Raw genomic sequence first — 24,162 nt, 5'->3', positions numbered from 1 at the left:
CTGCTGCGAGACACTTCAGCACCTTATATTTGTGCCCCGCTTTCAGTGCGCAGCGCATGTCGCTAGTGAGAGACTATCATCTCGACATGCGGTGTACGACACTCGAAGAATGTTTGTACCCCAGTGGTTGTGCGTCGAAACGTGATCAGGCTCATCGCACTCTAGTTACTTTTCTAGAGTTAACTAACTTAGGTTCGCGTTTGTAGCGTCGAAACCACTCTATTAACACTCTGTATTAGCGTGACCTTCAGTGACCGGCCCTACTGTGTGTGATCTGTGCTGTGTTCTACTCTATTCTTTAGATTTGTCCCGTTGCTCTTCCTTTCCTCTTTCCTCCCCTTCTTCCTATCTTCCATTTCTGTGTTGCTGTCACCTCCCTTCTGAACAATAGGTAGGCATTGTGCTCCTTCCGGTGGCTGTTGCCAGCCTGCTCCTCGCTTTCTCTTTCCTGTTGGTCGTATATATCCTCCCGAGTTCCGAGATGTATTAAAGTTCACATATTTTTGTGAGCTTTTCAGAAATTGATGTTTGCGTTACAGAGACGTAAAGTTAACTTTAGTATTTCACAATTATCGGCTGTTTTAGCACAGCATGATGTCCAATATATTGGACACTGGAACTCTACCCGGTCATTTTTGGGGTAGTAGATATGCAGTAGCAAAGGGCAAACTTAATATTAAAAATGGCTTTAAAAGTGCAAGATCTGTTTAAAATTGAAAATTTCATCACAGAAAGAGAACGAGCGATAGAGTATAAGACATAGAACTTACTTTTTCGGTGGTCGCCGTAGAAAGCCGTGCTACTGAATGCCGCCATTGCAAACACCCCTGGTGTCCAAACTACTAAAGCATTTTCAACAAAACTCCATAGGTGGCGCTAGTAGGTGTCTAAAATATTGGACAGTTCGGTTTTACAGGCTAAAACATGCTGCGGCCTGGGTAGTGGCGGAGTATTTGATGTCCAATATGTTGGACAAATGCTCCATAGCCAGAACTCAGGAGGATAAGTGTTCAAAACAAATAGTAACAAGATACTCGGACTTGCTCTCCTAAGGGCATTTGCCGCAACTCGGTTGCAGGGTGCGACGATCGAAGGCCAGCTGTTAAATAAAATACATGGAGCGCTTTTACGGCGGCAAGTCTGCGATTTTTCGCCCAGCGTCGAGAAGAACGCCGATCAGGACCCGCCAGACATTTGACGCGCGTCGTCGGACGCTGCCGGAAGCGGCCAGCAAGGGCAGCCAATCACGGCTCACTGGCCGACGCCTCCGTCACTTCCGGCTTGCTCGCCGGCGCTTGCTCTTCGCGCTTCCCTGTTCGCGGGCTTGGCACCTTGTGTTGGCGACACGTGGCCACGACTTCAAAGGCAGCTCGCGTGCAATTTAACGATAAGCTTATCTGCGCGGTGCAGAAGCGTCCCGTATTGCGGCATAGTGGAAGGGTCGAATGTAATGATCATAGAGACGGAGACACGTATGTAACAAAGCAGTCTTTTCCGATTACGTACAGCGTAGGCACATCGCTCATTTCCAACGCAATATATCCGCTAGACAAGCACAAAATAAAAATTATGTGGTTTTACGTGCCAAAACCACTTTCTGATTATGAGGCACGCTGTAGTGGAGGACTCCGGAAACTTTGACCACCTGGGGCTCTTTAACATGCACCTAAATGTAAGTACACGGGTGTTTTGACGTAGTAGTTCTGCGGAAACCCGCAAGGTGGAGAGAAGTAATGAATAAAGGGAAAATCAGACATCGCATATCGCCCCCATAGAAATGCGTCCGCCGTGGCCGGGATTCGATCCCGCGACCTCGTGCTCAGCAGCCCAACACCATAGCCACTGAGCAACCACGGCGGGTAGGCACAAATTATACTGATACATTACACCCTAAAGCTTTACACTAAGTTTTCGGGTTTTCCATGCGTTCTATGTTGTTGTAAAGAAAGACCATATCTGAGCGTTTCATGTTGACTAAGGCAGTTTTGCCTCGTCTGGCCACCCTGAGGCGGCAAGCGCCGCATTTTCACTCCACATTTTTCTTTTTTGTTTCTCCGCCAAGACAACGATCGGACTCGCGCCGCCGCTGCGTTTCCTCCTGTGCGGGATTCGTCGAGAAGAACGCTCCATGTATCTCGGCCTTTAAGGTTTCTTACAACTGTAACATATATTACAGTTATTACATACATTAGATTTTATAGAGGTAATTAGCTCTTTGAGACGTTTTCGCAGGAGACCTTTATGCTTATGAAGGTTTAGATGCTGTGGTCGGTGGCACATAGCGCTGTGTCGCGTTTGATCCGCCCCCCGGGTTGGCGGTTCCAGACCGCGTTGGTCGCACAGATCCGCTTCGCTCCTAATTGTCGAGTACGTTGCACCGAAATGTACACACTCTTCTTCCATGGATATATAATACGCATTTCAATGCCATATAATTGGAAGCATATATTCTTGACTACTTTCTCTGTTCCTATGGCACACAGCGGCCACTGCTTCTTCGGCACCCTATAGTTTGGTTTTGAAATCAAATAGCCCTGATTTTCTGTTCATCATTCTGGATGTCGACCTTTGAGCGACTGTATCCGCGCATGCCGTCCGGTTGACACACTGCCCAAGATAACGGCGAAGAAGAAAAACATTGCAACTTCGTTTGAGGAGCAGCTTATCTGCACGCTGCCTTATTTTTCTGAAGCGTTTCTTTATCTTTTTGTTCGTGTGGTTCCACCCACAGAGGGCATGCTTCCTCGTTCAAGCCCCCTTTTGCATTTCCGGCCCCGCAGCCTGATTTGTTCTGCCGCGCTTCCGGCGTCGCACCCTGCGCGGGAACTTCCGGCCGCCGCCGGAAGTGACGTGCCGCGCCCTCTTACGGTCACTGCCGCAAATGATGCGCTGCAGCGGTGTCGTAATTTTCCATCGAGCGGAAGTGTACGTCACCCCGGCATTCATTGCTCTCTGTGTGGCGCTCTCGACACGTAGCGCACGTACCTCGTTTCGGGGACGTGCGAGTTCGAACTTAAAGGGACACTAAAGAGAAACAATAAATCAGTTTAGACTAATGAAGCATTGTTTCAGAACCCTGCAGGCAGTCATTTAAAAAAATAGTTTGATTATTAGATGAGAAAATGAAGGTCCAAGTATCACTATTTGAATTTCGCACTGAAACCCCAGCGCCGGTACGTCAGCGTGATGTCAGGGATTCCAAAGTATGTTTTAGCATTTATTCCAAAGTATGTTTTAGCATTTGGGCCGCGTTGGCTTAATAAGGGTTCCCGAAACTTGCCGTGTTTAATATTTGGTTTCCTAAGAACACAATTAATGTAGTCAATCTGTACCGCTTTATATATTTAGCAGGCCCTAGAAGATGCCATCAAAATCCAAGACGTCACAGCCCCCAGGCGCGCGAACTTAAGTAGGCGTGGCCACCGTATTTCGTTATTGCGCTTTTTCTGGTTTACCAAACGTCTTAGCGTTGCAAGAGTGGTGTTTTTGGTGTTGTAGAACGGTCATTTACTGATGCAGAAGAAATCATTTTTCACTTTAGTGTCCCTTTAAGAGACCGTTTAGGCCAGCTGGGCTGAATTTCTGTGCGACTCCTGCAACCGCGACGATACGAATATCGCGGTGCGCCGAGTTTACACCGGTTGGTCAGTCTGTATGTACATCAGTCACATACATACATACATACATACATACATACATACATACATACATACATACATACATACATACATACATACATACATACATACATACATACATACATACATACATACATACATACATACATACATACATACATACATACATAGTAGGTAGATAGACAGACAGGCAGTAGATAGATAGATAGATAGATAGATAGATAGATAGATAGATAGATAGATAGATAGATAGATAGATAGATAGATAGATAGATAGATAGATAGATAGATAGATAGATAGATAGATGCGTCATCTTCGACTGAAATGGGCACTGCGCTTCAACAGCGCTTTTTAGGCTATATTAACTGCGATGAAAACGGTTCCACTGCAACCCCTTAGAGAGGGTGCTTGCTTATATACTCGTAAATACCTAACTCAGAAATGGCCGAGGAGATTTCCCGAAGCACAATATAAGCCTCCTCAGTCGAATGAGAGCGTGCGAGTGGCGTGCCCTCCGCTTCGATTTGCACATTTCTGAACACGAGGGCATATATAGCAGGGACCGGAACGCCAGTGTTCCTGTAACGGGTACACTATACCGAATGCGTGTGACCGTGCGTGTGTGTATGTAGTACGTGCTACATACAGTGTAAGCGACGTGTGCGTATACTTGCCGAATTATTCTTTAACACTTATGCGAAGTTCTTCGTTCCGCACACCGGATATCGTCGAGCGAGAGTCTTCCTGCGCGTAGGAGGACCACGCCCTGTTCACGTGACGGCCCGCCGAAGGCGTCAATAGTATACCTGGCGCGCACTTCTGCTCCGGACGTGCCTGTTTGATGCGGCTGGTGCACGTGCCTCGGGAGTCGATGCGGGAGCGGAGCGTTATTTTTGGTCAGCGTCCGATCGTTATGGCGGGCTGTTCTACCTCTCCCTCCCTCTCTCTCTCTTTCTCAGTGACTCCTGATGACGGTGGCAGCCGGTCCCGCGTCGCTGCCTCGAGCCTTTTAGAGCGCGCGCGAGCCGTTAGAGAAGTGCCGAGACGGCATTTCCGACTTGTCGCTTTTTTTTTTCATTTCGGTTAAATGAAGGCACAAACCGCACATACTTCACGTTATAGTTTTGCGCAAACCCGGAAACTGGCGAGAAGTAATTATTAAAGGGGAAATGAGACATCCACCCAAACGCAGCTAAGTGCTACAAAGGAAACTCATACGGGTTCCTTGAAAGAAAAGCTTAGCAGTTGAAGAAAAATTCGTCCCGGAACAGGACGAATTCCTTTAATTCCTTTTATTACATTATTTTCCTTTATTACGCACGTACTTCAACACGAAGGTTCCAACCCCGTAAACCCTTAAGACAGAAAAAATTCGGGCAAGTCCCAGAACTGCTCAAACCATTTGATATACACAGTGCTCGTTTCTAATACGAACCATTTTCCTCGTATGCGGCGTACAAGTGAGGACGCAGAAGGCGTGGGAACACCGCGGCATTTTTGGCACCTGCAGCAGCGGCTCGCTCGTTCGCCTGCGGCTCACATCGAAAACGTGGCCGTCACGGTCGGAATCGAACCCGAGACCTTGAGCTCAGCAGCGCGACGCCGTAGCGACTGGACTACCGCGGCGGCTAGCCCGGCAGCACGTGTATGCAGGTAGGCTAATGCCGCACATACTCGAATGGGGGCGCTTCGTTCTGAAGAGCTCCGAAGAGCTGTGCTTTTATCAAGCTTCCTGATTGTGGCACGAAAAGCGATTCGTCGTGCACTGGTACAATACTTGAAGTGCACCGGCTTAAGAGACCCCTTATAGTGTGCCTGTGCATCCTCCCACACTCACTCAGTGCTTACTCTCTCCCTTCTTTTCTCTTTGTATTCCCTTTCCCCCACCCAGTGTAGGGTAGCAAACCAGGTGCTCGTCTGGTTGACCTCTCTACGTTTCCTATCCTTGCTCTCTCTCACTCACTCACTCACTCACTCACTCACTCACTCACTCACTCACTCACTCACTCACTCACTCACTCACTCACTCACTCACTCACTCACTAACACACACACACACACACACACACACACACACACACACACACACGCACACACACACACAAACAACGCTATTGTCCGAGGAGTGACGTGGGAATCGGAATTGTAAAGGTGCCCGAGACGCGGTCAGTCGTTCCTGCATTCTTGTCAGCCTCCCATGGACAATACCGCATTTTTCAAAGCGGAGCGAACGCGCTCGAATAATAGACGGCTGTCTTTTTTTTTTCCAATGCCCTTCGCGTCGTACTTAATTCTGTCAACGTACGTATCTGTCCTCGCCGCCATTTCTTTCCCTCGACAAACGTCGCCTTCGAACCTCGTGACGTCAGTGCGTCGACGTCTCTGCGCGGTGTGCACTGGCGTGAGCCGCTATTTGCATTTCGTCACGGCCCGTGTGCGGTGTATATCACATAAACACTGCACGACATTAAAGTTGACCTGTGTGCTGCGTGAAGTACGCATGAGATTGCGCATTGGTTAGGATGACAACAAGGGGAACTTGTACGTGTCGCATTCAATTTTATAGCATTTAACTGAGCGCTTCGCAAAAGTTTCGCTTCAAATAGAATGCGACATGAGCGTTGGATTTGCATAATATTCTTATCGCTTCCGGTATAACGAACGAACGAACGAACGAACGAACGAACGAACGAACGAACGAACGAACGAACGAACGAACGAACGAACGAACGAACGAACGAACGAACGAACGAACGAACGAACGAACGAACGAACGAACGAACGAACGAACGAACGAACGAACGAACGAACGAACGAACGAACGAACGAACGAACGAATTAAATAACTTGAAAGTTCATTTCGTGCCCTCCCACATCCGACGCCACTGGCTCTCTTTCAAAGTTTTCAAAAGGGGCGTGGCAGCTTGCGTCAGATGGCCTGCCTGCGTATAGGCTTCGCGCCCTATCCGCGGGCCGTACGAATTTGGAGGCCTTGTGAGGTAGCACTGAGGAGGGAGGAACACCTACTTCCCTGTACCCCTAAAACTTATCGCCTCTTGACTCCCTGTCGCGAAACATAAGTCAGGCGTACGCCTCGATCCGCATTAGTCACGGTGCCGGTCGCAGGAGATTCCCTTACATCATCATCATCATCATCATCATCATCATCATCATCATCATCATCAGCCTGTTTTATGTCCTCGGCAGCACGAAGGCCTCTCCCTGCGATATCCAATTACACCTGTCCTGCGCCAACCGATTCCAACTAGCGCCCGCGAATTTCCTAATTTCGTAGCTCCACCCAGTCTTCTGCCTTCCTCGACTGCGTTTCCCTTCTCTTGGTAACCATTCTGTAACCCTAATGGTCCAACAGTTATCTAACCGGCGCATTACATGACCTGCCCAGCTCCATTTTTTTTTTCTCTTGATGTCAATTAGAATATTGGCTATACCCGTTTGCTCTCTGATCCAAACCGCTCTCTTTCTGTCCCTTAACGTTATGCATAGCAGTCTTCGTTACTTACACATTTAGCCACAACTTTCTGTACTTGTGTTCACTTCTACGTACACGCGCCTACATGCTATAGTCGTAAACGATTCATACCGTGCGAACCGCTCTGACACACTTACCTGGGGGTGCTTCATGTTTAATGTCCGCTTCCGGAAGGAAAAAGTACCCACATATGCGAGCCCGAACAAAATGAGCAGAACGTCGAAGATAGCGCCATAATATAAAAGAAATGAAGGCACTGTAACGGGAATGTTTTCTGCGGTACCGAATGGGAGGTCACGTTCCATATAGGAGACGAGACGAGTGCGTCGTGAATCATGAAACAAGATTAATTAAGGTGCATGATGCCGCACTGGTGCCGCCAGACGGCGCTGCAGCTACCGCGTATTTCTGTGGTCCCTATGTGGAGGAACCTAAAAGGCATAGAGTTTCTCACAACATTACCTAGAGGGAAATCTGGCGCTGCTGTGCTGTGGTATGCATGGGAATGCCGGTATATTATGACTTCGGATTGGGATCGTTCTCGGACAGCCAGAAGAGCACCGATCCGTCTGTCACAATGTATAATTTTTTTACTAAAACAGCGCGTAAAAAGCAGTTTTAGCTTTATTATTACACAAAAACTTGTTTTGTTTAACTATGAGAATTTCTTATTGCATGTACAATTATATGATATGTAAAATGTATCAGCGGGCCGCTAAAGTTGGAGAACAGACGACAAGATTCGCGCTCGCTTTGAAACAGTTTGTCGTATGTTGTTGCTTTTCTTCGGTTGGCCGTGCATTGTAGGTGAGCAAATATGTAATATGCGTGAATGGAAACATTTTATGAAGGTTTTACTTTAAGAACGCGTTATTTGTGTAGCCATACTCACGTTTTAGACGAAGCCTCTTTCAACACCAGTCAATTAACACAAGCCTCGCAGACACACATACCGGCATTCCCATGACGGCACAGCGCCCCTTATGAAACTCCCATTAACGGTGGCTCCAGATTCCCCTCTAAATGTTATAGTGAGAAACTCTATGCTAAAAGGTATTTCGCAGCAAGCGTAAGAGGCGCCTCCTGGCGGAGTGTTCGTTAGTACAGATAGTTAGAGGCGAACGAGGATTTCATATTTTATTCGTTTATTGATTTCCGCGAGATTTGTGCTGGACTTCTGCTCCGCGTTTCTTTCGGCGTCGCGGTTTCGCAACCGTCGTCTGTCAAGCGTATAGCACACGGCGTCTCGCCTTTAACCTCAGGGTCTCGTTCGTGTAGGGAGCGCACGTGCGATTTATTTCCGGCCGAGCGTTGCGTTAGTTGCGTCAAGGCACTCGGCAAATCGCAACAGAATATTTCGTTTTGATCCTCTTTTTTTACTTATCTTTCGTCGTGGTGGCGCCGCCGAATTTTCCAGAATGTCGGATTTCAACATCCTTTTATAGCTTTGTTTTTTGTTTTTTTGCTCGTACGTTCCGCTTAGCAGACGACAGGTTACGAAACTGCGGCGCGCCTCCGAAAGGCACAGCCGCCGCTCGTGATGGGGAAGAGTGGTTACGAAACGGTGATCTCTATTCGCTAGGCGGCAGTGTTCTCTTATTTGGGTTTCCTTTTTTTCTTTTTCTTTTTCGCGTTTCCATGGTTACGTAACATTGCGGATCTAACCTGCGGGGAACACCCCTGCGAGTCTCTTTGCCTCACTAATAACGTGCAGTGCTGTGGAAGCTACGCACAGGCCTGCGGCCGCCCGCCAATCAAGGGCAGCGCTCATGCAAAAAGAAAACAAGAATTTACACCTTAGCAGGTATATGCAAATCAGGGTAACCCATGCGTCAAAGACAGCAAGGCTTGTACAAGGGAGTTCTCACTCCTTTCGGTAGGAAACTCTGCAGGAGTCTGGTTTGACGTTGCTCGAAAACTACCTAAGATTTTGCAAGTGCTCCACTACATTCGGAGCAACTCCTTCGCTGTACCCGAGTCTTTCCAAACGATTCGCTGTATCCGGGCGTAGTGCTTCCACTGTGTCCACTCTATCTGACGCATATTGGTCTGTACTGCGTCGGTTCTGTTTCGTACAATGCGCCTATGCTTCCTCGATACCCATCACGCCTCCGCCGCACAAAAAGGGTTGGGTAACTCCCATATTCGGCTTTGCTGTAAAAATGTAGATATCATTGGTACGAACTGCTTTTCTTTACTGTATGGAAGTTACTGATATTGGCCAGGATAGCCGTGCCCCACACTAAGTGGCAGCACCTTATATATGTGACGTAAGCAAGCTGGCTGTTGTAAATAAGAAGCGTAATATGTTCTGGCAAGTAAAATTTGCATTTAGGTATACCACAGACCCGTGTACCACAGACCCGTGTGACAGACCCGTGTGACAACCACGAAATGAAATCGAAAGAGCCAAGGAAATGTGCCACCAGTCTATCGAATGCATGTTGGACACACACGTGCGTGGTTCGTTGAATGTGCGCAGACAGTTTTTATAAGCAACGTATCGTTTTTGCGGAATGGTAGATGTCAATTCCTGTCCCTTTCCATTTCATGGAATATGGAGTGGTTGACTGTGGCGCAATCCCATTCCTTACAATTCTACGGATTTTCGAGCCGTTTCCCATTCCAGGCCTTGACAACGTAGTTTTTCCTCTTCTGGAGAGCGTGACAGGAATTGTCATCCTGAATGATTTTGGTGCATGTCCACCGTGGGGGATTGGCCACGAGTCAGGTGGTTCCTGGACCCATTTTAGTGCGTGAACGCGGTACTTGCAACGTCAAAGAATTAATCCATGTGGACGGAGCCGTTATCTTTCCATTCAATACCGTTTAAAATCGGCACAGTTTCACCCCTTCTTTTTTTTTTTGGTTCACCAAAGATGTCCCTGAAAAAATACATTATGTAGATACAGCGCATATATGTTTGAATCTGTGCAGCGAGGTTTTCTTGTCATCGTATATTCAACGTTTATTACGCAATATTCATGTCTATGCACCGCACAGGTCACGACTATAATGTCATGCTATGTTCATGTACATAAGCTATGCCGAAATGCAAATGGCAGTTTATGCGAACGAACCCGCACTCAGACGTCGACACAGTGCCATCACTGTGTCGACGTCTTAGTACACACAGTTGAGCACGCATTAGGCACCTTCGTCGTAAAGTCGTACAAACAGTGAGAACGAAGCGACGTTTGAAGTTCTTCGAGGCAGGAATGGTGGGGAGGGCCGTATGGCGGAGACAGGTGCATCGCGAAGGACCATTTATAAGTTTGGCTATATATTTGTGACGCAGGTTATAGTCAACCATTATAGATGGGCAATATTGCATCGCCACCCGCTCTCACTCTTTCTGCGTTTCCCCACGCCCTTATGTTAACAACGGTGACGAATATCAGGCCAGATGCATGTGTTACTAATCAAATGAGCCTCTCCTGCTTACCGGTCATTACCCTCCTACCTTTCTCCTTGTGAACAATGTTTAACAAACGTCTGTTTGGCTGTCGATCAGGGCTATGGGTGTGCGAATTTTCGAAGCTTTCGAATAACCAATCGAATGGCGTGCTGTTCGATTAGGTATTCGAATGAAAGGGTCACCAACTCGCCCAACTGTCTATCCTTTTGTGTCACTGTTTCCCTGACGAAGGCCCTGATGAAGGCCGGACCCCGGCCGAAACGTAGGAAATAAAGCCTAGTTTTTTTCTTACGTGCGTCCTACACCTACAAGTGCCTTTTCAACTGCCGGATCCCGGCAGAATCTCACTTTATGTTTACATACATACATACATACATACATACATACATACATACATACATACATACATACATACATACATACATACATACATACATACATACATACATACATACATACATACATACATACATGTATGGTGTATGCAAATGTGTATAAATAGATGTATGTGCGTACCATTCGTCATGATGGCCGCCGAACAATACAATAAATGATTCAATACTTTTGTTCAAAATTGCGTGTCATCTCTGTGTCGTGCGCTAAACAGTTTCGCTGCTCATCCACCTTCACAGAGTGGAGCAGCTCGTGATTTTTTTATTGTTATTTTCCAAATACCCTGGCGTTTGCATTCGCAAAAGAGAAGCACCTGAGCGCTGGTTTCACCTCTTCTGGCAAGCGGTAGCGAGCGCTGCCACTCCAGATTGTCCTTTTCTAAAACCTCCTCGAGTGGAACGGCAGGGACGTGGCGCCCTCATAACATGGCAGCGAACATGAGTGCCCTTTTTATTTGTGCACGGTGCCCCTAGTTCTATGGTTTTCCTGCGAGAAACCATGACATCGTCTGATTATGCCAGGCTTACATTAATAGACCCTACAAACGTATATCTTATCGCTCCTCACTAATGACGGTGTGCCATCGCTATCGCGATCACCCAATCACTGTTTCCAGCATGTTCCCAGCGTGCAACTTCATGATAACGATCGCGACTGCAGATCGAAAAATTAGGATACAAAATGTTCCACGGTGCTTTTCCGCTTTACCACGGCAAGATTGGATACTGGAGCTTTCTATGTGGCACTAAAAAAAAAAAAAAGAAGTGCCACAAAGATTGGTTGTGGGTCGCTTTAGGAACAATACAAAGGCCCCATTATAATTAGACAGCATGAAGCGTCCACGACGGTTGTGGATGCACTCCAGGCTTAGTGCAAGGGAGGTAAGTTCGAGGGCTCCAAACAGAAATGCAATGTGTGCTTTTTACCGAAGCAATCGAAACGCATCGCCCACAACTGTTGCAGCGAGGCACGCATGCGCCACGCAGACGTCGTGGCGTACTCTCCGGTTTTGTTATATATAAATACCGTATTTACTCGATTCTAAGCACCCCCTTTTTTTCATGATCGCGATGCCCAAAGTGATTGGGGGGGGGGGGGGGGTGCTTAGATTCGAAAAATCTAGAATGACCCCCCTCCCCCTTTTCGCTGTGGCATCACGACGAGACGGGTGCGAGAAATAACGCTTTATTTTGCAAACATCAAAAAGAAAAATCGGTGCAGACAGTGAGCCCACCGCTTGTGTCGGATGCTTAGTCACTATCACTGCCACTCACGAGTCCGCGCGGCTCTGCAGTCCGGCTGTGCGGCAAGATCGCGCCGCGGACGCCATTCCACCTCGGGACTCCGACGGCTCCGGCTCGATGACAGAGCGAGCAAGCGCGCTTGGCAGTCTTGGCTACGCGCTCTTCCTAACAAATAGGGGGGGGGGGGGGGAGGGGGTGTTAAGATTCGCATGCAAACTTTTTTCCCCAATTTGTTCGCGAAAATAGAAGGGGGTGCTTAGAATCGCGAAAATACGGTATATATAGCATGTCTTGCTTCTGTTACGTAATCTGTGCGTCTGGCTAACTATCCTGCCTTTCCTCTCTTTCCTTTCAGTCTGCAATTGTTGCGGGGCTTATCCAGATGTCTGAGTCGATGTTGCAACTGTGCGCTAGATGTGTACGACACGTGGCTCCGACCATCTTTTGCGAGGTTTCGCAAGGACTGACTCGACGCCCCTTCCCCCTACACTCGTCTCCGCTATCGCACTCTTGCCGACGAAGCAGCCTGAAGCTTTGTGGGGACTCGCCGGTTGTATAGTCGGCCGATCGGCATGCATTCCGCCGACATATAGGCGGGAAATCGGGATGACGCAATGGTGGCGTAATCTTTGCCCGATGCAGTGACTACTACTGCCGCTTTGGCCCGTGGACGACGAGACAGAAGTCGGCCGTCTTTGTCGTTAGGCGCACGAGTCAATCCGTCAGTGCGTTTGCGACACTGGGCCGACCCAATGCGGCTTCCACCAGCCGTGGTTGCTCAGTGGCTATGGTGTTGGGCTGCTGAGCACGAGGTCGCGGGATCGAATCCCGGCCATGGCGGCCGCATTTCGATGGGGCCGAAATGCGAAAACACCCGTGTACTTAGATTTAGGTGCACGTTAAAGATCCCCCGACGGTCGAAATTTCCGGAGTCCTCCACTACGGCGTGCCTCATAATCAGAAAGTGGTTTTGGCACGTCAAACCCCATAATTTTTCAATGCGGCTTCCGTTTGCCTAATTGTGATGCACATTGTAAGGTTTTACGGTGGTCCCGATGTGTGAAGACTGTGTTTGAGGGTGCTTTAGAATGACTTTCTCGTGTTTACCGTTTCTGTGCGGGACTCATTGCGCCGGCAGTGAACGGTGTCTCTATACTGCAGTCACCAACAAAACTCGGATTAAATATCATTTACAGCTGCCGCTGCGAAGGGCAGAATGTGAGCGCGGATTTGCTGCGGGTAGAATTGCAAATATGCACAGATCAACGACAAGAGCAAAAAACAAAATATTTTTCAGGAAATTTTAAGAGCAACTACAGAGAGCGATCACCGTTGAGCAACTTCGCAATTTTGCGCAATGTCCCGCTGCGGTTGGTTGTCAGCGTAGAACAGGCGTATTCTCCGAGCGACACCTTAATTCATTGCTGGCACTCTCTTGCCCGCCACTTCTCCGCCGATTGGCTAATCAGTATCGCGAAATTTTATAGTCCACTGCCGATTAAAGATAGCACGTGTGGTGGCGTACAGGGAGTCCAGTTGGGCTTCCGTTGGAATTGAGCATCAAGACGATCACGTTTCTTCGATTCACTCCCAAGAATCAGTGACACGTTCTCGTTTTGGCGCGGAAAGCTTCGTTCAGCCGAATGGAAGAGTTGTGGCCTCGGACATTCTTTTTTTACCTCCGCCCGGAGCGGGATGACCGCGACGGTCGCATCTTCGTTCCGCGTTCGCAAGCATTGACACTTCTCTCGTTTTGTAACGCAGGGTTTCTTCCGCCGAGCTTGTTTATAAGATTCTTGGCAGTGTGTGCTTCACACCCCCCGGCGTGGCGTGTCCGTCATTCCTGATCTTCCTCGTCAATGGTGGGCATCATGGCACGGACGGCGACGGTCTTCTTCGTCGAGCCCGGGTAGACCTCGTCGAATCCGCCCACCTCGGCCGTCTCTTCGCTCACCGTCGACGCGAAGTCGAAGAGCCGTACGGATCCGTCGAACTCGTCCGTAGTCGAGGGCGCGTTGCAGGGCACGCGAGGCCAGGCCACGACGCCGGCAGCGGGGACCGGTGCCAGCAGCACGGCCTGCGGTTCGTCGGGACCCAGGTCGTCGTTCTCGTAAACGCGGAATGGGGCCTTGCGGAGAATCCCATGCTGCGGCGGGGGCGGCGCGGAAGCCACCGTGGCGGTCGACGTCCTCGCCGAGTCTTCGACCTCCTCGCTGGCGTCGAGCGACGTGGCGGTGCAGGAATCCTTGTTGTCGTCGCCGCTGGACGAGGTGTTGAAGGGTCCCGAGGGGTCCGAGTCGCTTCCGTCGCCGGAACTCGATTCCGTCGTCACCAGCTGCTGCTGGCGCATCGGGACTCGAGACTCCAGGAGCAGCGGCGTGAGTATGGCCGTGTCCTCTCGCAGGCCCGAGAAGATGTCCTCGGTGTTCACCTCGTCGTCGGTGAGGCAGCTGGGCGCGTTGGACGGTAGGCGAAGGTTCTTGGCCCAGCCAAGGCTGCCGTCCATTGAGTGCCTAGCTGCTGCAGTATCGCCATCCGTCCAGTCGTCAAGCTGCCGGTGCTGCGGCCCGAGAAACGCGGGCTTCAGCGGAGGTGGCTTCTCGGGTTGCCGCTGTTCCCTGACGAACATGGGCCTCAGAGGAGCGAACCGCCTCATCCAGTCCTTGTCCCTGATGGACGCCGGCTTGAGGGGCCAGGACGTGAGCTGGGGCCTGCCCGAAACTTGTTCTTGGTGCTTCGCTTGGCCGCCGCTAATGGCGTCGCCGAGAACGTTGCCGTCGGAGAAGAAATTGCGTCCGTTTCGGCGTCGGAACTTGAGCGCCTCTTCGGCTACTGGAATCATCTCCGCCGCCGGTGTGAGGGTGTTGGCGTCGGAGAACGGAGTCCTCGCCTTAGCCCACGAGCAGCGCTCGGGCGAAGACTTGAGCAGGTCGTAGTTGCGTTCGGGTTCGGTCGAAAGGACGTCACAGATCCTCGATGACAGAGGAAAGACGTGTCCCTTCTCGGCGTTCACGTCGTCATTCTTATCTTGCAGCGACTGGAGGAACTCTGGCGCCATGTTGGAAAGCTCGACTTGAAACACCTGGGTCGCCGTCATGTGAACTTCCTCTTCGAATGTTGGCTGATAGTTCCGGGGTGAATCCAGAGTGTCGCTGGCACGGCCCATCTCTGTCGAAGTAGCGGGAGTCGAGTTCTCGGTGGGTTCGGAAAACTGGCGCATCGTAGAGGCAACCTGCATTTCGCCAGAAACCTCGGCGTGTCTCTCCGTTTCGTCGATGGTGGCCAGTTCGTGGTAACACGGTATGCTGTCGTGGAAACCGAAGACGTTATTGTTGTAATCGGCGATGATGGCGGGAGTGACGTGGTTGTTGAAAGCGTCCGCGTTTTCGTTCAGGAAGCCCACGCTGGAGTTCATCTGGAACAGGTCCAGCTGTCCGGCCCTGCCTTCGACGTCGTCGTTGGACATGTTGGAGAAAAGGAAATTGATGAATGATTTCTCGTCCACGCTGGGTATCATCGAGCTTCCACTCGCGCCGTCGGACTGTTGAACGGCAGTCTGCAGTTCCGCGTTCAGGCCCACCTGCTGGAACTGCGGAACGACGTGCGGCGACTGGAAGTGGCAGTCGTCACCGCACAGGCGGCCCGGCACCCGCGGCATTGTCTGCTGTTGGGCGTCGACGTCGCTCTGGCGACTCGAAGAGATGAATCGCTCGAACGCGCCTCCCGGAAGCCTGTCGTGGTGTTCGAGGTACTCGTGGTTCGCGAAGTCGTAGCGGGCCGCACAGCTGTCGGCCGGCTGCTTCGGGTTCTCGTCCAGGAACTGCGGTACTCCTCCGTCGACCTGCGCGGAGCCGAACACCGTGTCGTAGGCTTGCGCGATGTTCTGGTACACGTTCCTCATGGTGTACAAAGGCTCCACGTGGTCCACCACCGGATCGAGGCAGGACACGACTGAGGAGAGGAGGTCGTAGCTGCCCGCCGCTGGGAAGGCGGGGCACGAGTCCTTGGCGCTGTCTGCCGACTGTTCCTCGGAGGCGGCCTCGACGTCCAGCTGCTCTGTCGCCTCCGCGGTTTCTGCGCTGGTGGAGTCGGCGCCCTCGTGTCCCGTGTTGTCCTGGGAGGATGACGTGTCCTGGGACGTGGTCGCGAGTGAGCTGCTCTCCATGAGCTCTTCGAGCTCGCTGGGGCCGGCCGTCTCTTCCGACGACTCCCGAGGAGGGGACGGGTCGAGGCGCCGTCGAATGTCCTTCAGCGCTTCGGCAATCACGGCCCTCTCGTGGACGCCCTCGGAACTCGGGTGCGGGCGAAGCCGGAAGCGACGCAGCGCGTTCTCGGCGGAGCGCCGGCGCGGGTCCACCTGCCAGGAGCCGTTCGGGTTGGCGACCGCCGTGTCGCTGGCGCCCCTCGGGCTCACCACCAGCGGCAGCAGCACGGGCACCGGGTCGCAGTTGAGATCCTCCAGGGACGCGTCCAGGATGTGCTTGCCTTCGTGGCGCTGCTGCGTTGCCTGCGAGCGACGTTTGATCAGTGCAAGGAGGCGTTTGGCAGGCATTCTCAGATCATGAACAGCAGGTTGCCATTATCCCTCAAGAGAAAAGTCTATAATAGCTGTGTCTTACCAGTACTCACCTACGGGGCAGAAACCTGGAGGCTTACGAAAAGGGTTCTACTCAAATTGAGGACGACGCAACGAGCCATGGAAAGAAGAATGATAGGTGTAACGTTAAGGAATAAGAAAAGAGCAGATTGGGTGAGGGAACAAACGCGAGTTAATGACATCTTAGCTGAAATCAAGAAAAAGAAATGGGCATGGGCAGGACATGTAATGAGGAGGGAAGATAACCGATGGTCATTAAGGGTTATGGATTCCAAGGGAAGGGAAGCGTAGCAGGGGGCGACAGAAAGTTAGGTGGGCGGATGAGATTAAGAAGTTTGCAGGGACGGCATGGCCACAACTAGTACATGACCGGGGTTGTTGGAGAAATATGGGAGGGGCCTTTGCCCTGCAGTGGGCGTAACCAGGAGGCAGAGGGAAAAACAAATTAAACGCACGTCACACCTAAACCCTGCCCCGATCGTGTATGCAAACCTCCGCGGGCTTCTTCGGCGCTGACAACATTGATAAATGCCGGCTCTTTAGCGCTGAAGCTGTTAAGCGAGCAGCGAGCCCCCTGCCCTTTATATCTGCATGCTTTGACAAACCCCTCTTCGCCTTCGCGCCCCACTTCGATTCGCACCCCGGACCCTAACACCCGTTTCACATTGCGAGCGTGTCTAGGACAATGGTAGTTGGGCAAGATGTGTGCCCTACACCCGTTATTCAGAAAGGAGCTTCGACCTGAACCTCGTAATAATAGTAATAGTAATAATAATAATAATAAAAACGCCGTCGGTTTTCATGTTCCTGCGATGGACATCTGACTATACACATCACCAACGAGCGCCAACTTTACCTAACGTAAACCACGCGCGCGCCATACAACGCGATTATACTATGTACAGGCGCAGACAAAAGTGGTATACTCCACGCAGCGGGAGCCGGAGCAACGGCCAACTGCATCGCAACGCCATCTACAGGCAGCATCTGGGATCGAGACAGCCAATGGGTGTCCTTCATTATCTGCAGGCATGTCGCTTGACTCGTCTCAACGTTTCGTGCTTCAGCTCGCCAAAATGCCGAGCGACGCCGCTGCAGTAGCAATCTGCCTGGAGTACACCACTTTTGTCGGCGCCTGTACATATGGAGGGCGACACGCGGTCGGTTAATCAATCCACTCGCCTCTGCCGGTGGATGCCCGCCGGGCGACGCGTCCTTGAAGTCGTCGCCCTGCAGCTCGGTGATGCTGCGCACGAACTCGAGCACGACCTCCGGCGCGAAGGCGTCTCCGCGCCGCGTCCTGGGCAGCTGCTCGCGGAGGCACTCGAGCAGCTCCTGGTGGAGCAGCGACGGCGGCGGTAGCTGGCGGTCTCGTTCGTCCCCGCCCCGGGGCGGGAACCCCGGGCCGGCGGGCCCGTGGCCCGCGTGGAGGAGCAGTGGCCGACGACTCATGGCCGCTGCGGGGACCGTCAGCGGGCCTGCTGGCGGCGGTCAGCGACGGCGGCCTCGAAGGCGGCTCGAGGGCGCATCGCCGGCTCTTCGGTGTTGGCTGCGCGGCCGGCGGCAGCCTCTACCCTAGCAGGCGCCCGCCGCCACTCCCGCTTGCCGTCCTTCTCCTCTTCTTTCAAACGCGGCTGCTGCTAGTGGCATTTGCGATGACGATGACAATGCGGCAGTCAGATGCCGCAGCCGATGTGAATTCACCGCGACACTTTGACATGCGCCGCCGTTTCGTTATTCAACGGAGAAGAGAGAGAGAGACAGATGAAAGGGGAAAGACAGGGAGGTTAACCAGAGGGCAATATCCGGTTTGCTACCCTACGCTGGGGAGAGGGGGGAGAGGGAGGTAAAGTGGTAACAAAGTAGAGATCAAGAACGAAAGGAGCATAGACACACAATCACAGTCGGTCACTGTCGCCGCATACTGTCACAGCACGGTACAGTATAGCACAGTAACGGAGAAGATTTTTAGAAGAACCCTTGCAGAAGCTTGGCTTGAATTTGACTCCCTCTTCTGTGAAACGCGGCTCCTAGTGGCACTCGTGATGACGATGACGGTACGGCTGTGATGTCACAGCCGGCGTGAATTCGCTGCGACACTTCTCTTTTGATGTGCCGCCGTTTCATTACTGAACGGAAAAATATTTTTTTAGAAGAACCCTTCCGAAAGCTTTGGCTTGAATTTTACTATTCCTGTAATTCCTTTCCTCTGGGGCTACACCGACTAGTTTACAGCTGCAGGAACGTTTGTGAAGCCCTCTGCGCTGTCACGTTCCACCGGCGGGGGTTAGCGATCTTCGGGGAAGCGACCGTGGGAAAAGCGCCGGCTTGTCTGCCGCGGCGACTCGCTTTGTAAGGACGACAATGCGCCGCGTCGCCAACGGAATGGCTCCGGGATGTCTAGACGCAGTAGGCGGACCAAGTATTGTTAGGGGATTCGCCGTCACCGTCACGGTTTGCTTGAAGCGGGGGAACTCCAGGAAGAAGATGTTTCGCGGCGCCGTCTCACCGGCCTTAGAAGTCGTCAGTCAATGGACAGACGCGGCGGCCACTGTCTGCGGGGTCAACTCGGGGATCAAGAGGCGCCTGCTCAGGACAAGACCCGTGTCTGCGGAAACCCTCTCACCTTGGTGTGGTCAGTTGCAACCTGTGCGGAAGTGAGTGCGTAAACCCTCCCCCTCAAAGGCGGGTCGGCGACGATGACTTTGGACGCTTCAAATTGGTCGAAGGTCGAACGGCCGTTTTCCCTCGCCTAGGGATCTAGGGAGGACAGAGTGTTTATAAACAGCTGTTGGGCAGCTGCTGAGCGTACATTCCTCTTTCAGTCATGTTAGACTGATGAATTGTAACGTTCTCATGCAGATACTGTGAATAAATCCCATATTCCTTGTTCTCGTTGAGAACAAGTCTGTCCCTTCAACAACGTCCTCAGCGTGGATAAGACAAAAAGGATTGCATTATAGAATTTTTCGTAATACATAGCATGATCATAAAATTCTTTTTGTATTGCTTATATAATACTTAGGTTATTGATTATTCATATCAGTAACAGTAGACACTTTAAATCCCATTTGCAATATACTTGTTTCGTTTCACCCCTCCATAGAAAACGAATCACACTTTGCTGCTCGTACGCCGTGGACGTGCTGAAGCACAACCGCCATCTTCGACAGCTGACAGCAGCGCCGTACCGCGGAGCTACCGGCAGATAAGGCCAGTCCAGTCCGATAAAGGTCCACCACTGGGAGACGGATATGTTCACTTCGCATTTACAGCCGTAATTTGACAAAAAATATATAGGGGCGAAGACTTTCTGTATCGTCCTCCTATGTACCAATGCTAGAATCGCCTTCGCGCCGTCGGCGCCGGCGCCGTAGTGCTGTCTTGGTATCGGCTGCACATGCGCCACCCGCGCCATGGAGGGTTCCAGAGGCAAGTTCTCCGGAGACTCGCGCTACGTTTGGCTGTGCAAACGACGGAGCCAATCGTACGCGCTTTTGTCACGGTCTGCACAACTGGCTCTGCAGCGGAGCCAGCTGCGTTCTTCAGTCAAGCTCGTCTACAACGAAACGACCTCTATAACGAAGGAGTTGTAATTTTTCGCCCCTCTTCTGTTGCGAGCTGTGCGGTGCGGGACCGTTACGTGCGTGACCTTCTCCACGTCAGGCCTATGATGATCGGTCGCATTCGCCGAGGCGTCGTGCTTTCGCAACTCACGCTCATCCCAGTGGCCGACGGCACTGCATGGCAATGCCAGTGGTTGCTGCCATGAAAGCCTGAAACGCCTAAGTGACTCTTTGAAAACGAAGCGCTTCCTTTTCGCATTATTACGACCTGCGCCTAACTGGAGACGACACACGCAGGTGGGCAGGCGCTGTATCTCGTCGCGTATACGGTTCGTAATAACGCTGAAACAGCTCGCCCAAAGCCACACCTTCCTTCTTTCCGAGCTGTCCGCATCCAACTATGGTTGAAGTTAGTTTTTCTCTGGGAGCAAGATGGTAAGGGATCACGTGTGGCGTCGCAGCATGGAGGCTGCGGATTAATGCCGCAGGAGCACTTTCGCAGACTATATGACAGAGAAAGAGATTGGTGGCGACGAGTCTTTCACAGTGGAGCTCTTTAGATCGAGTACACTAGGCCGTCCAGAAGGTCCTCGATACGGCGGTAAGGTTAAACCTTACTGCCCCGACGTGGGAGCCGCCTGCGTCAACCTAAGGGTTGATCTTCAGGACCTGAATGAAGTTCATCGTACGATACTACTGATCCTTTTATGTTAAGACGAAACTGATTCACAGTATACGAGGCGCAGAACATTTCAAGCATGCTTGTCTCTGAATGTATCAGTGTACGAACCCTCAGGTAATGTATTCGCGTTGTCGTTTTCTACCATTTTATCTCCTGTATAGTGTGTAACGTAGCCAACTGCGGGCTCAGTCCTGGTGACGGCATATTGTTACTGAAAAAAAATTCGAGTCCCTTGATCCGGCTGGTTCTTTTCTCTCTCTCTCTCCCTCGCTGTGTTTCATTGCGTCGTGAGAAGCCTTGACCAAACTGGTTTCAGACTTACACGGGCACCATCCTGATCGCCGTCAACCCTTACAAGGAGCTCAGCATTTATGACACGGTGAGTGATCGCGCGCTTACTGAGGACGTATCTTACCGCCATCCTTGGAAAGAAATGTGCACAGCGATTGAGTTCTACCGGTACTAACGTAGGAGACAGAAACTTGGAGGCTAGCCAAGCTAAATGTTAGGTGCGTAACATTAAGAGACAGGCAGACATCGGTGTGAATTAGAGAGCAAACCGAGGTAGTCGGTATTTTTGTCGACATTAAGAGCAGGGAATGTAGTTGGGTAGTGCATGTAATGCGTGGGGCAGGCAACCGGTGGTCCGTTACAGTTACGGGACGGGTGCATATGGAAGGGAATGAAACCAGGAAATTTGCAGGCATAAGATGGCCGGGGGTCAGCTAGCGCGAGACCGGGGATATTCGAGACCATACTGGCATGAGTCTTGCAGTAGACATACATAAACTGGCGGTGGCGGTGATCGACACGCGTTGTGCAGGGAAAGCGCGCGCGGGGACTTCATGGGGAGAGAGTGTGCGCACTGTTCTCTCTGTTTCAGGACTGGGTGCTCCGGTACAGCGGCCGAAAGATCGGCCACTGCGAGCCGCATGTGTTCGCCATCGCCGAGTCTGCGTACGACAGCCTGCAGAACATGACCGCCAACCAGGCGTGCGTCATCAGCGGGGAGAGCGGTGCCGGAAAGGTAATTAAGCGCGCGAGGAAAGAGGGGGGGGGGGGGCGGCTGGCGTCGATTCAACGAGTCCTTCAACAACCTTTGGTTATCAAGGGACTCTGGTATGTATCACTGTGTGGAGCCCGGCTATCTATAGCCTTGCCGGTCAGTCTTCACTGTCGGTCATTAACTTGCAGCACACGAAGACAGACGCGAACTGCGTACGTACAGCGCTGCGTACATACTATCTGCGCAATCGCAAACAGGAATAAGAGAGAGGGGGAGAGAGAGACAGTTTATTGGTATCTCGCTTAGCGCGATACTCCAGGTGAAGGATGAAAGAAAGGGAGTTAGATAAAGACAAAGGCACACACACAACGCACTCTCTCTCTCTCTCTGCAGGAATGCTTAAGCGCTAAAATCGAACAAGTCGAAACCGACTCGAGTGCATCGGCCGCGTTTGCAGGAATGCTCCAGTGGCGCACTGGGTCGCATTCCTCGGGCATCGCACCCACGCAAACGGCGGTGACGCGCTACCAAGGCGAATCGCATTATTATTGCGTAAGGAGAGCGCATAATACGGTTCGAGACGCGGTAACTAAGCCTACTCGAGTCGACTGACGCAGTGCACGTAGGCACGTGACGTACCGCACCGAGGGAAAGAGGGAAAGAAGCGAAGACCAGCGTCCCCTCTCCACCACTCATCGACGAAGTGCACGCACTCGCCGCGGTAACAGAGATTCCGGCTTGTTATCGGACCAGCGGGGAGACGCCACGCGTGTATACGCTGCCGCACAGTGCCGCATGCCGTAGCCGCGTTTACCTGAATGCGACGGTGTAGCGTTCACCGCACTTCTCAGTGCATCAGGGTAATACCGCAATGATTGTTCGAGGTAATGCCAGATTGTAATAATTTGCCAAATCGATCGCGGACAAAAACAGGGACACAACGCACGCATCGCAATGTCATCAGAGACTGGAAAATATCGAAAACTCAACTATGGAGACGGAGAGGGTCCGTTTCTCTTTCGCCAACTTTATATGAACCACGAACACCTGTGGACATCATTTTGTTGAATTCGTATATGGCTCTTTTATTTTTGCCTCTGCCGTGTTCTTTCTAATCTTATATTATTTTTTAATAGTGGTTGCCTGAAGTAATTACGAACCCTGAATATAACACTAGCATCCCTACTTTCTGTTAAAGCGCATGTTCTCGAAACAAACTATAGTGGCCACACAATATGTGGGCACCAGCATTCTGACCATGCTACTATTGAGTTACGGAACATTCGAAAAGCCGCTTTCCTTACAGGCAAAGGTAAAGAAACCTCGCTGGCTTAACCTAACTCCGACAAAGTAGGGGTGAGATCGGCGACTGCTAGTAATTCTGCGAAAGAGTCCAACAGCACTGAGCTTAGCCTCACGCATGAATATGGTGTCGAGTGAGCGGAAATGCTCGCTGAGCGGCGAAACTGTGAGGTAAAAGCTTTCCAAAGCTGATCATAGTGCATGTCGAATCTTTCTGCTTTACTGGGCGAGCGGTGTTTAACAGACGCACTTTCGCTCAGGATCATTTACATCTCTACATTTCGATGTGGTTTCCTCAAACAGTGGACACTTTGGCGCAGCATGTTTTTACGCCTGAAACCTCCCGATGAGCAACTGCTTTCACGGGAAAGATATTCGCTTTATCGTGGCTTTGAACCACCGGAACAAGAAAGAAAAAAATCATTACGAGATGTTCGCGTAGATTGATTTCCGGGGAAACACATACGTCAAAATACACACGACATTGGGGACCCAACCTAAGACTCAAGAAATTGGGTTTGTAATCCGACTTCGGCCTTAATAATGAGGTTGAGAGAAGGTAGACGCGAGGTCTCTGGCAGCCGTTGAAAGTCAAGCTGATGTCTCCAGAAGGCACCTCGAACTATGTTACGATGCTGAGTTACGTCGTGAAATTTGAGTTGAGATTTGAGGCAGAGCCCTGTGAGATGGTTCTGCTTAAGAGTTCCACGCAATAGTGAAGTACGGATTGACAGTTCCAGACAGTGCGTGTGTTTTAGCAGGGGCTCCAAAGGTTCTTTCAAATGCTAAAGATTGCCGCATATTCTTGTGTTGGAGTCCGTT

At 51.2% G+C, this 24,162-nt stretch overlaps 2 protein-coding genes across 3 annotated transcripts in view; one reads left to right on the top strand and one right to left on the bottom strand.

Moving 5' to 3' along the window:
* Myo81F (Myosin 81F) overlaps positions 1-24,162 on the top strand; it is a 128,520-nt gene that overhangs the window by 41,459 nt on the left and 62,899 nt on the right. For both annotated transcript variants that reach the window (XM_070527328.1, XM_070527329.1), the window contains 2 exons: positions 21,349-21,411; positions 21,916-22,059. In XM_070527328.1, the coding sequence (XP_070383429.1) occupies positions 21,349-21,411; positions 21,916-22,059 (207 nt within the window). The remainder of the gene's footprint in view (positions 1-21,348; positions 21,412-21,915; positions 22,060-24,162) is intronic.
* Positions 13,456-18,415, bottom strand: LOC139051059 (uncharacterized). Its single transcript, XM_070528111.1, has 2 exons — positions 17,967-18,415; positions 13,456-16,694 (listed from the first exon to the last, which is right to left on the bottom strand). Exons 1-2 carry the CDS (start codon positions 18,234-18,236, stop codon positions 14,025-14,027), a joined length of 2,940 nt encoding a protein of 979 aa, XP_070384212.1. The 5' UTR covers positions 18,237-18,415; the 3' UTR covers positions 13,456-14,024.

Source organism: Dermacentor albipictus, chromosome 10 (genome assembly GCF_038994185.2).
Source record: "Dermacentor albipictus isolate Rhodes 1998 colony chromosome 10, USDA_Dalb.pri_finalv2, whole genome shotgun sequence".
In the NCBI taxonomy this organism is placed as follows: Eukaryota; Metazoa; Arthropoda; class Arachnida; order Ixodida; family Ixodidae; genus Dermacentor; species Dermacentor albipictus.
The sequence above is the reverse complement of the archived record's forward strand: the minus strand, read 5'-3'. Positions and strand labels throughout refer to the sequence as shown.